Source organism: Scomber japonicus, chromosome 2 (genome assembly GCF_027409825.1).
Source record: "Scomber japonicus isolate fScoJap1 chromosome 2, fScoJap1.pri, whole genome shotgun sequence".
Classification (NCBI taxonomy): Eukaryota; Metazoa; Chordata; class Actinopteri; order Scombriformes; family Scombridae; genus Scomber; species Scomber japonicus.
Window position 1 is genome coordinate 19,003,541 of NC_070579.1, and position 13,321 is coordinate 19,016,861.

The following is a 13,321-nucleotide window of genomic DNA, read 5'->3' on the forward strand; positions in this document are numbered from 1 at the left end:
TAGTTAGTAAGGATGCGTCTTTGTGAACCATCTGAATATGAAATGTGATCCTATTTGGATAAACACACTTGGACTAGATTTATGTGTCATTGTTTGTATTACCAAAAAAGGTTTCACCTTAATGAGAGAAAAGGCTTTCAGGATAAGGACTGACTGTTGATTCCTGCGGTTGCTGGAATGTAAACTTTCACAAATCCAATAGAGAGCAGGACAGAGCCTCTAATATTGCCCTAAACTCTGATAATGGATGTACTGGGGCAGACCCAGATTACCTGGTCTATTCCTTGTGATCACCCAGGAGAAGCAGGACTCTAACATCAGAGACTTCAGCTCACTTTCGGGGTCCCAAAAGAGTGTGTCCTTAAACAAGGATCGTTTGTGCCTGAGCATACACATAAACAGTTCAATGATGCTTTTGTTTTTACCAGCCAAAATTGTACCGCAAGATTGTCTCTGAATTAATTATTATCATTCATTTTCTTATAAAACATTTTTGCTGTTGTAATTTAATAGTATTTGAACTTAATTTCTAGGAGACAGGAGACTTTCCTTTACGGGATCATCTGCCATTATAAGAACATATGTAATGTCACCACCAGTTTCCACATATCTCAGAATAAACATCAAAAAATAACCATGTTTCTTTGACATGTTCTGTTACAGCTCGTGTCTCAGCACAATAGCACCAGTCATCCTGCTTTACAGGACTTTCTGGTACACTATTGCTATTACCAATATTATTCTTATTATACAACCTTTTTTCTCTTTGTGCATTTTTGTCCTGCTGGTCTTTGTAGTGTAGCAATCATGAAACATCAAAGTGGCAAAAAGAGATAAGACATGTTCTCTTTGAGGTTTGCTCTACTGTATGCAAATGTCTGATACGTGTTCTTCACTCATGTCTTATTCTTTCCGCTCTCTCTGAGCGCATTTGTATTGGATTTTCAAATTCAAACTCAACAGGACCACCATCAAAGACTCTGTTTATATGTGTGTTTATATTTTTTAAATGAAACTTTCAGGGATTACCTTGTGCCTGATTTTTATAGAATGTTGAAATGAATGCCTCTTTTTAAATGTTTCCAAGGATAAACTGTACTACACAATAAGAGAAAAATCAGAAGTCCTACATCTTGCAGTCACCAACTTTGCAATCAATGCAATTTCTCTCCTCCAGCAACCAAGAAAGTGACCTTATCCCTAAGAAATAAATATTTTGTAACTTAACGGTAACCTTAAAACTGTGTGGCATAAAGCGTTCACCCTTGCATTTCTTCTCACAGGCAGACCATTGCTGGATGTTGGAGATACGTGATGTGCAATCCTATCATTCCCTCAGGAGCAGGACCTTCTCTTCCTTGCTCTCTGGAGTGCTACCTCCCTATTAGGAATATAAACACTTTAACTCACACAGGGAGTTGTTTACCGTCTCCAGCCTAAATTGTGACCACAGCACAAAACGAAATAATCATTCGGTCAAAGCATTGGTAGAGAAGACTAAAAAAAAAAAGATTCACATGCTTTTTAATGATAACTGTACTGATGTGTCATAATGTTACAGCAGTAATTGGCTACCTTAAAATCCCAATTCTTGAATTTTTGACAGAACGAGCAGAGGTTGCAAATACTGTTGCAGTTTTCCTCAAATGTTTTGTCATGCCTGAGATTTACTCCCCCAGGATTTTTTTTGTCTTTTGAGTATAAAACAGCATGCTTCTGCAGGCTTGAAAGGTGGTTGTAAAAGTGGCTTGATACTCTAAACAGATGCAGTGTTCAGTATAATAAAGCCACAAAAACTTGTTATAAAATCTATTTCTGCACTTCCTATTCATACGCCAAGTGTGATCTTAATAGTCATATTTTCACACTGCTCATGCATAAACACGGATTCAGACTGAAAACACCACTGCATTCTCACACATATTGTTGAATTATCCGAAAGACTTTCAGTTGACTTTACCCCATAAATGATTTAGGTGTGCTTCTACTCCTTTTATTAAACTAACAATATGGAGGTTCTATTCATTGTTGGCTCACACTGTATTCTACAATCAAGATAGTTTCCTTGACCTCATCATGAATTTTATTGGTACAGGACATACTGAGGCAGTTAAATGTGTGAGAACAGAGTATATGACGAACAAGGACAGAGTACAAAAAAGAAAAATTCCACCAAAGATGAAGCTACAAAATAGCACCACGGTGGAAGAAGAAATTAAAGAAATCAGGAAATCTTTGAGCTTTATGTCGGAAGAGTTAGGTAAAGTTGCTACATAACAAACCAAACTTAGTTACTTAATGCTTATTGAGGAGACAATAAAATTGAAGACCTGGAGAATTGATGACATGGAACAATGAACCATACTAGATTATAGCCAAACTGGAGACCAAGCCCCAAACATATGCCAAAGCGTCAGTCTGAGACAATGTTAAGATGCCCCCCTCTATGAGTTTCAAACACTGGAAGAACAACTCATACAGTTTTTTGGAAGACAAAACATGTTCATTGACAGCAACAAAATCGTGGATTTTCATACGTTTTCCCAAAAGAACAGCAGAGTAAAGCAGGCTATTATAGTTTGTTTTGTGAATCGGAACAACATGAACATGATTGAGCTGTTTGAGGTAGCTGACTGTGTGCAGCGTATATGAATGAACACCTTATTAAAGAAATCTGGACATTGTCAGGCATTCAGGTATTTTACAGAAGTAAAACAAAATACAAGCCACTTGGACAAGAAATTGCAAAGTGATGATTCAGCTGTATGGATATCCTAAAATACATAGATCCGTACAGATGATGACAATTTCAGGAGTTATCAATAGGCAGTGATGTTGATGCAAATATACAGCAGACACTCACATGAACTGTGTGAGGAATTATTTTAACGGCCAAGACAAGACCATCTCTGTGTAGAAATTCTTGAATAGACTATGACTGCTATTCAGTGAGCATGCGGGTAACAATTTATGTGGAACATAAGTTCCTAACTAAAAAAAAGCTCCAACTTTATTAACAATAATCAACCTATCATAACCAAAATAAAATACATTGCCATTTATGAATGTTGGCTATATGCATATGTATGTATATGTTGCAAATTATATTGTGGACCCAATCATATTTCCCATATAATAATATTTTCGCATATTTCCCAACAAAATGAAAAAGACAATGGTCATTTCTATCTTCATAAAATACAGTGTGAATGATTCTCTCTTTCCGGAGTTCTCAAACATTTTAGGAAAACCTAACATTGCATACACTGTGGAGAGTTTCGGGTAACACACAGAAAACATTCACAAACCTACTGTACTGTAAACAGAAAAATAGTCTTTCTCTTCTTTGCTCTTTCTTCTTTCCTTCATATAAAACTAAAGGGATTTGTACAATTAATGAATGTAAAAAGGGTAGGTGTAATAAGCTAAGGCTTCGGCCTGCACCTTTTTAGTCAAATATATACAGTAAATACATGTGTGAAAAGATTAAAACGGAAAATACTTTAAATCAACACAGTCAGAAATGACCACAGTTGACCAACTCTGTTATGAATAGACATATGTCATACCCAACAGCAAGACAATTGGGTTTGTTGTTGAAAAAGGAAATGGATTCACTGGAAGGTGGTTCCTGCTCATGGGAGCATAAAAAAAGAAAAATCTGCTTTTCTAAGTTTTGCAGTTGACTCTTGATATTTTTAAAAGGCCAGCACCAGATGACCTGAGTGGTAAGTCAATCATAACAGATCATAATGAATGCTTCGTCATAGATTACAGTTCATTGTACCAAAACGTTCAGAGGTTTGTATATGAGAAGGAACAACGTAATAATGAATCTCAAATTTCACTTGGACCAGAGATGCAATTTAACAACATTAGTTGTGTGTTTCTTTTCCTTCAAACTACTGTGTTCTAAAAGTGTGGTTGCCTTTGCAATTTAAATATCCCACTGGTTCTTTGTGCAGGTTTTTGTACAGTATGTAGTTTTGTCACTGAAAAACTATGAAATAGACATATTTTACCAGATGGTACTAGGTAGTTTCTTAATAATTTCATTAACATTTCACTGGTAACTGAGAAGATAAGGTTTCAAATGTCTCCTTCATCTACATAACTGTGCATCTCTCTTAAACCTATGCTCAGTCTATGCATGATCAAATCAATCTGTCAACCATGAAAGGGTTTCCGCTCATTAGTCAGTGTTCTCACCTTTATGTAAAAACACAATCTAGTCTTTCCCATGTTTGTCCACTTGCATATTTTCATTTAATTTCTCTAACCCTTTAACTTTAAGTCCATTTAAACATGTCTTTTTTTGAGAGAGATTTCAGGAAAAATGTTTCTGCCATCTGCTGTTTTTGACATTATGGTTAGTAGCAGTACTCAGTCTTCTCTTATCAAGGTAACCAAATTATCTACTTCTTACAACTGACTCAATTTTCTGTTTCATTTGATTCAAGCTCTGCCTTCAGTGTTGTCAACCAAGCCTACCCTCTTTACTTGTGGTGTAGCCTACGGAATAATATTGGGTCCACTTTTATTTTACATTAATAGCGTTCCATTGGGCCATACATCTCCTAAATACAACATTAATTTGTCTTAATTAATCTTAATCTTAATGATAACTCATTAAGCTTAATGATAGCCCCACCCCCCTCCTCTAATGCTGATCTTCAGTGACTACTTTAATTGATTGTTAATCATCTGCTATAAAGTAAGGCACTGATATTTGACAGCAACTTTTAATTTCAAACACTTGAAAATGTGCTTCATTTATCTGATTATCATTTGTTTGTAAGTTATTTTTGTCTGCCACCCTTGGCAAAAAACAAACAAACTCTAATTTGTTGTCCTCCCAGATTTATAATTGATGTTTAAGATTTATGATGTATGAGTCCCCCTGTGAGCTACAGTGCAGCAAATATCAAGTTTGGTAAACTTTCAGGCTCACATAATCAGCATTATCTTTTAAATTACTCATTACAACTAGTATTTACCTGTAGTCTGAAAGTTTGGTCCTACTCTCATTCTCTGTTTCATTGTTGTTAACACTATGTCACTGACTTATGTTATCTCAAATAATACAGCTGGAAAACAAACCCTTTGTATTCCCTATAGCCTTTGTTGTGAGGCTCAGTGTTTTCTTCTGTTCAAAGCCCTGAAGATAGCCAGTAATGTTTATATGAACCACCACATAAGCTCACATAAACCCCCAGCACCTCACAAGATAAATTCTAATATTATTTCTGGAACAGAAACAGACTGTGGATTTCCCCACTCAGTCTGTATCACATACAAAATCTTGGCCCCCACTGACTGAATTATCAAGACACTTTGGGGAAATAACTAATATTGTAGTTGCCCCATGCAAAATATATTCATTGTGACCGAATGTTCATTTAAAAGTCATAAAGAAATCATTCTTGTTACATTTTAGACTTTTTAAAGCTGCAAAAAATGACCATCGGCCACTAGATGTTGCATTATAGCACCAGTATTTCAGACCAAAAGAAAGCGGCCCCCTTAACTCTAGGTTGACCAACTCTGAGCTGTCAAACTCTGAGTTAGTTCAATCAACTCTGAGTTAAAGTAACCCTGAGTGAAGCTTGTGCATGAGGAGATACCAAGCCCTCATCAATGGAACACAGATAACATGATTCACCATGGCAACAGGTGAAACAAAGGGCTCAGTCGTCCTACTTCTCCCCAGTGGAGTTAGATTAGTTATATTAATGAATAGCTACCTGCAAATAATGAATATATATTCAAGCAAAAAAAGCATTACAGTAGCAGCAGCAAAAGAACATGAGCTGGTGTGACAGAAATTACTAACCGGGCCAATGTGTGATTATTAATGAAAAAAACCTGAAATGTTTTGTCTCGAGTGGTCCATTTATTCAACATATATTCTGTGTATGTGTGTGTGCGCAGCGCATTTAATATTAATGCAGTCCCCAACAGGTACAAAACATAGGCCTACTTGGAATTGAATATGAAATATACAAATATAGCTCACACAAGCAAAGTATAATTTCATTACAAGCAATTGTGAAGTTGTTTAGCCTGCTCTACCTAATTACAACAGCATTCACTGGCTACATTCAACATGTGATATATTTTGGTAGTTTAGTTATTTTAGTAGTTTAGTAGTCTTTAGTAAAAAAGAAAGCCATCCCAACACTGCCAGTATTTAATATTGTATATTTGAAAGCAACACCTAAATGTCTTTATATATACAACACTACAAAAGTGTAAATGTTTCAGTCCAAGAGTCACACAGTCACAGAGTTATGTTTGGGCACTTTCACCTTAATTTAACATTAGCTGGTATAGAGGTCGACAGGAAACAGAGAGAGAGAGAGAGAGAGAGAGAGAGGGGAATGACCTGCAGCAAAAGTTCCTTGCTGGAATTGAACCAGCGACACTGTTATTATGAGGCATACGCAGTACGCAGTATTTATATATATATATATATTTATATACCCACATATATAATGAAAAGTGATACCATTCTAACAGATATTCATCTGGGAATGAAAGCACATCCAACTGAGCCCTGAATACATCTCCCGACGTAAGGAATTGCAAATTAATTCTGCCTCAATATCTATTGGATTGCAGAGAAATGGACAACCCAAGTGTGGTAGCTTTCTTCAGGTAGGAGCAGACAGGTAGAAACTTAAGGTTTCTTATAGAAAACCTGCCAGCGAGCAGGTTATGTTCACAGAGTCAGTTACCATGGTGACTGACTCAGAGTTTCCCTAATCTCAGGGTTAACTTACTCTGAGTTTTCCACGTTACCTGCTTTCTGGAATACCCCTCAGGACACCAACATCTTTAGTGAGAAATGACCCCATGTTTATGGAGGTTTATTTCCCCACAATATTTGCCTATAATTTCATATTTTCTTGTACAGCATGTATAGTTCTAAATCTATAAGCCACAACGTGTTTCCAGAAGAGGCTGTGTTAAGAAATGTTTCAGAAGCCAACCTCATAAAATATCCAGTGTGTATACATACGTAAGTATAAGTCATGAATTGTGTTGAGTTCTCTGGCAGTCTATATATGGACCATTTAAACAAGACTGTGAGTAAGTTTGTTTCTCTACCTCCAGTTTATTTGATTTATGAGTTTGGCTGACAGTACTAAGCAACCTGGTGGTCGAGTGGTTGGAGCGCATACCACATAATTGCAGTGTCCCTGGTTCAAATACGGCCAAGGACCTATACTGCAGGTCATTCCCCTCGTCCTCGCTCTCTGTTTCCTGTCAGCCTCTCTCTCTAACTGCTGTCTGAATAAAGGCCAAATAAATCTTTAAAAGAAACTAGATCAATGACATAAGAGTAACAAAGCACACTGTGCAAGAAGACTAACACTCAATTGGTACATTTTGGATAATACTTCTGTTAAGATAGCACTGACTATATTTCATACTAAAATACTAGATTTTTCTTGTTATCAATCAATCCTGACTTATTACTTTGTGCCATTGTCCTTCGTTGTTGTCATAAAACACATCAGTGAGACACATAGTTGCAATGGGTGACATGCTCACTAATCACAATGACAATTTGCAATAACACATTGTTATTTTTATGAACTAAAAGAAGCATATGATGAGCAATAACCCAAGCTAGTTATTGCTCAGTTCAAATTAAATAAATTAGTGAATGTGTCCTAAATAATATGCAAGTGGACAGGTCTTCTGCAATTAGTTGTGGGAAAGATTTGATCTTTTAATACCTGAGCTATGCACATTAAATTTTGTTTCACTATTACAAAATTTTAGACAGATTTGACTGACAGTTCAGATGAAGCCAAGCACAACTTTGTACTATTCCCTTTCTATTCTTCCTCTTTCATTTAATCTTCTCGCATCATTTTCAGGCCTGATATGTCATCTTCAGAGAGTCTTCATTGTTTCTTAACATTTACACTGCCATCAAAATACTAACTTCTTCAGCCCTATTTAACAGCCGTCTAGTTAGTTTACACAGCATGTTTTATGAAATAAACGTCTTGAAACATACACTCAAAAAAAGGGGTGCCAGGATTTCTGTTTAGATTTAAGGAGGAACTCAATGATGTCTGTTTCGGCTCTGGTAGCATTCCTCTCCATCCTGCTTCTAAGGAGCCACATAGTAGTATGGATGGTTTTTCCAGTTACCACCCAGAGACAATCCACAGCAGTTCATTAATTTGAAAGAGAAAAAGCAAGAAAGCAAGACAGATAGATAGATTTTTAGACTTATTTTAATTCTAATATTATGAAATGAGAAAGAAAATATGACTTTTTATATTTTGGTCTGAGTTTATGAAAAGTCTTCAATATTTCATTATTTAATATTGAAGACTTTTCATAAACTCAGACTTTTCCCCACCCTACCATCTGTCACCTGCAGTGCCAGGTGCTACCAAATGCTATAATTAAAAAAATGACTTGAAATTACATGAACCGCGTTCCCCTGTCAAATATTATTCAGATTCAGAGAGACAGACAGTGGGTTTTTCTTGCCTATAATTATCTCTGGCTTACATGATCATACAGTGACAGCCTGTGAACTGGTTTTTCGCAGGTGGTGAAGATGATGATCATTGTAGTGGTGACCTTTGCCCTCTGCTGGCTGCCCTATCATGTCTACTTCATTGTGACGGGCCTTAACAAACGTCTGAGCAAGTGGAAGTACATCCAGCAGGTCTACTTGTCGGTGCTGTGGCTGGCCATGAGCTCCACCATGTACAACCCCATCATCTACTGCTGCCTCAACAGCAGGTGGGTAAAATCACAGTGTTGACAATCTAAATAAAATTAAATGTTACAACTGAAAAAATATCTCCATTTTGAGACAACAAAATATCAAAAGTGGACTTGATCTTAGTGTGGCTATGCATCAGTGAATGTGAATTATTGTTTTGTTGTTTTAGACGATGAAAGTTAAGCATGTCTTCATTAGTTATGGAATCTGGATGAAAATTTGTTTCAGGCATTATCAAAAAAATACATTTGCTAATCATATTTGGCCAAAGTGACTGGGATGCATTCAATCCAAACATAATTAAAATGTTTTTTTGACACAGCAAAGGAAAACTGATCTGTTAATCAGGCTGTGTTGCATGTTTTGTCACATTCTCATGTCATTTTCTCTGAATTTCCCAGTTAGAATAAATGCATATTTTATGTGTGTAGTCCAGGCTGTTTTGGTCTAATTTTGTTAAATGTAGAATTTCAAATGATGAGATACTTTTTTTGTTAACAATTTGTAGGTATGATTTGGGTTTTTTTCAGTTTATTTAGAAAGAGATATCCTTAGTAGTGCATCTCTGATGTCACCCAGTCCACTCAGTTAAATTGATGTGGTTCTTAAAAAGGATATAGCATCTATCAAGTACCTTAAGCTATTTGGTTCATCAATGAAAATTACCTCCATCCATTTAGAAAATAGTCCACAGCCAGTATGATAAATGCTGTCTGTTTACTGTTGAGTGCTCCCACTGTAAATACTACAATTACACACCAACTGACCTCTTTTTCATCACTGCACAAACATTTAAACATTCAAAACTGGCTGCCTTTTAAAAAGCTTTAGGGACACCTGAATACAAGGTCTCCTTATAGTTACTGAAGAGCCAACTATTGGTACAGCAGTGTATACAATGCTACTTCTTGTAAGGAATCACTCAGTAATCATTTACCACAACATACATAATTATTTTATAGAGACATTTTCTTTTTTGTGATTTCCTGCTTTTTTAACAGTTATAATGTTTGATGTTAAACACATTCAAAAGGTCAGAAACTTCAAGTGAATTTTTGTAAAAATGCTCTCTTAAAGTCAGAAGCAGACCCGGCCCTAACCAATGTGGCGCCCTAGGCAAGATTTTAGGTGGCGCCCCCCTTGCATCGAAGTAAATTCCACTGCTGGTGTACATACTCACAAGAAACTGAATAGCTTTATCTTGGACATTCTTTTATTTAAAGAAAGCAATTGCCCAATCAAAATACTTAGAACAAATTAGAAAGAAATACAAAAAAATATTATATGAATATATGAAATATAATATAAATAGCTTACATAAAGTATAAGATTTAAATACCCACAAAATAAAAAGTGTAAACAAGTGACATGCTGCTGCATCACTTCTGGGTGGTGCTGCTGAGGTGGAGGCAACAGGAGGAGCGCTTGATGCTGTAGGTGGCCCAAGATTTGCAGGGGTGGGACTGAGAAACCTCAACAGCGCATCTGAAGAGAGAAGAGGAGTATGTGACACCAGTCTAATAATAAATATGATATGATACATAATATGATTTCAAGAATAAAATGAAATGAAATAATATAAATGAAAAATCTAAGAGATACATGCATGATGTTCACTATACTGTACATGTATAATATACAATATACAACTTTTTCTGATATGCAAACTATATAAGATTCAATTTTATTGTCATTACAACAAAATGCTGATTAGCAGAATGCAAAGAAGTAGTAAACTGCAGTATAATATAGAATGTGGGAATGCTAAATTATGCTAGCTATAACATGAATTATGTGCACTTTAACACTGATGTAAAGTTTAACACTATAAACACACTTTAGACAATATGAACTGTAACACAAGATACAGCTAGGCTTACAACTATAATAAAAGGGTGGAAAAGGAATAGCATTTTGATTGACTATTACAAGCAAAGAAAACCTTAGCTAACCAGATGTCAATAAAAATGCTGAATAGATCTAATATTTACACATTTCCCTGAGGAAACCCAGCGAGCACAAACCCTAATTTCAACGTTTGATTTCCGGTTGAAAACAGATTGATATGAGGTCTGAACCGTCTGAACGTCTTTTCAACCGTCTGAAAACGGTTACAACATCAACGCGTCACAAAACACACATTTGTCTGATGTCGGTTGATAATTAGCTCAGTTGTAGCTCTCTACAGAGATTGTATTGATTATTTTGACGTTTTTTCTATAAATGAGAGGAGGTGAAATGACGTCTAAACAAAACGTAATTTCAAAGCATTTAATGTTGAATAAAATATCATAAATATGAAACTATATAGGCTATGTCTGCACACTAAATAAGCTGGGAATTTTCTATACAGCAATTCCCGGTGAAATATGGTTTATATGTGAAAGTTGAATAAACGTCTCTATAGCCGGTAAAAAAAAAAGTTCACTTTTCAACCAATTTTCACCGTCTTTTCACCGGTTACCATAGATACACGTCTTTTAGACGTCTTTTCAACCAAAATGTGCTTGCTGGGAAGTAAGGTGGGAGTAGTTACTTACATTACTATTTTCCATAACAACTTAGGCTCTTCCATAACATTAACTGGCGTTAAAACTAACAGTTTAACAACAAACCATGTTATGCTAATGGTTAACGACGTTATCGTCGTTCTGCAACACACAAATAAGGTCATGACATCATCTTTATTGTAACGTTACCTCTGTCTTTGTCTCGTTTTTCCTCCTCTTCTTTTCTTTTTTTCCTCCCCTGGGCACCAGACAGTTTGGGACGTTATGACATGTTGTTGTCGAGCTTGCCTTGGGGTCACGTTAAAAAATGACCATCCTCCCCCAGGTAGCAGGTACAGTCTAATTAGTGGGGGGGGGGGGCGTCTTAGGAAAGTAACGTGTCATCATTATTATTATTAGTATTCCTATTTAACAGGCTTTGCTATGCAGTTAAATTAATGTGGGCTTATTATCTTCATATTAAGACATGATACCAAGTAGTTTTAAGATTAGTGGAAGTTACATTTTTTTTTCTTCCCCCATTTGTGGCGCCCCCTGGATGGACGGCGCCCTTAGCATTTGCCTATACTGCCTATGCCACGGGCCGGCCCTGGTCAGAAGCCATGGCTTCAGCCTGCAAATGGAGCACCACATGTCACCTGTACTTCTTCCTTGTGATGACGTCAGATTGTTTGTGTTGCCCATTCTGTAGTCTTTGTTGCTATGGTTGTTGTGAAGGTTGTTCCATGGGGTCTTCACTTTGTCACATATTTCAGATAAGATTTGAGCTCAAACATGTTATGATTTATTTGAGAAGTTTCCATTTGGAGTAAAAAATAAGAAAAAGAAGTGAATTCTACCACTGTTTGCATTTAACAAATGCATTTAAACACAATGGAACAGTAGCTAAAACTACCTGTTTCAGACAGAGGCTGAAGTGAGGGGCCACATAAACGGCCAGTGTAAGATAAAAGGAGTTTTTCGAACTGTGAATCATGCAAAGATATTCCAGTAGAAGCCTAGAATATAGACCTGGAAATGTTAACGATGCATCACCCTTAAGGACAACCAACTAATAAAATACTCACAGATGTACTTGTATTTATCTTCTATATATTATTCTTTCTCCACTTCCCAAATGCCACCAGGTTTCGGGCTGGCTTCAAGCGAGCATTTCGTTGGTGCCCATTTATCAAGGTGTCCAGCTATGACGAGTTAGAACTCCGTTCCACACGGCTGCACCCAACACGTCAGAGCAGCATGTACACACTGTCACGAATGGATACCACCGTGGTTGCGGTTTACGACCCGGCTGAGGGCGATGGCGGTGCCAGTGGTGCCTCTGGAAGGAAGACCTCCCTGTCTGCCAGAAAGAAAAGCTACATCACGTCTCGCCACACAGAGATCACTGGATGCAACGGTGGCAATGTGAAAATGCAAAATGGAGACACCCCGAATGCTCGACCTGAGGATTTCTCTTGAAGGGCTTTTTCACAGACATACATACAGAAATGCACACACAGACATATGCATGCAAGGAAATTTTAAACACGTGCATAATACACTGTACACACAAAGAGTGCATGGGTTGTTTGCTGAATTTAAATGCAGAAGCATTGTATCAAAGTTGAACATGCAGAAATCAACTGCACGGCTATGGATATTAGTCTATTAATTACCTTAATGGGTAATACTGATTTAATACAATACTTGGGAGCAGCCTTAACCACATATGAGGTGAACAGTTCTTGTCTTGTATGATAGTTCTATATTCCTGGCACTTTTCCTCGGATTGATACAGTCAGGATTTCCCCTAATGAAATCAATTTTCCTCAATATTAATAAATGAAGTAACTGTTCTTTCCACTTCCACCAAAAATTCAGCTCTGATTGAGATTAGCATGTAAACACCGTCAGTGCACTGCTGTTTTGGTGAGGTCACGCTCCTACAGTTCAAATGATTGATAATGAAATTAATCAATTCCGCTTGGAGATACTCTATTAGAGTGGCGTTACTGTTACCAAGGAGATTATCTGAAAAATGTGTCATAGTGATTGTCATTATATAAGTATG

General features: G+C 36.7%; 1 protein-coding gene across 1 annotated transcript in view; it reads left to right on the forward strand.

Annotated features, from left to right (window-relative positions):
* Positions 1-12,852, forward strand: part of tacr3a (tachykinin receptor 3a) — a 30,779-nt gene extending 17,927 nt beyond the window's left edge. Inside the window, exons 4-5 of the mRNA XM_053330929.1 lie at positions 8,579-8,775; positions 12,396-12,852. Of these exons, the coding sequence (XP_053186904.1) occupies positions 8,579-8,775; positions 12,396-12,729 (531 nt within the window). The 3' untranslated portion in view covers positions 12,730-12,852. The remainder of the gene's footprint in view (positions 1-8,578; positions 8,776-12,395) is intronic.
* The last annotated feature ends 469 nt before the right edge of the window (positions 12,853-13,321 follow it).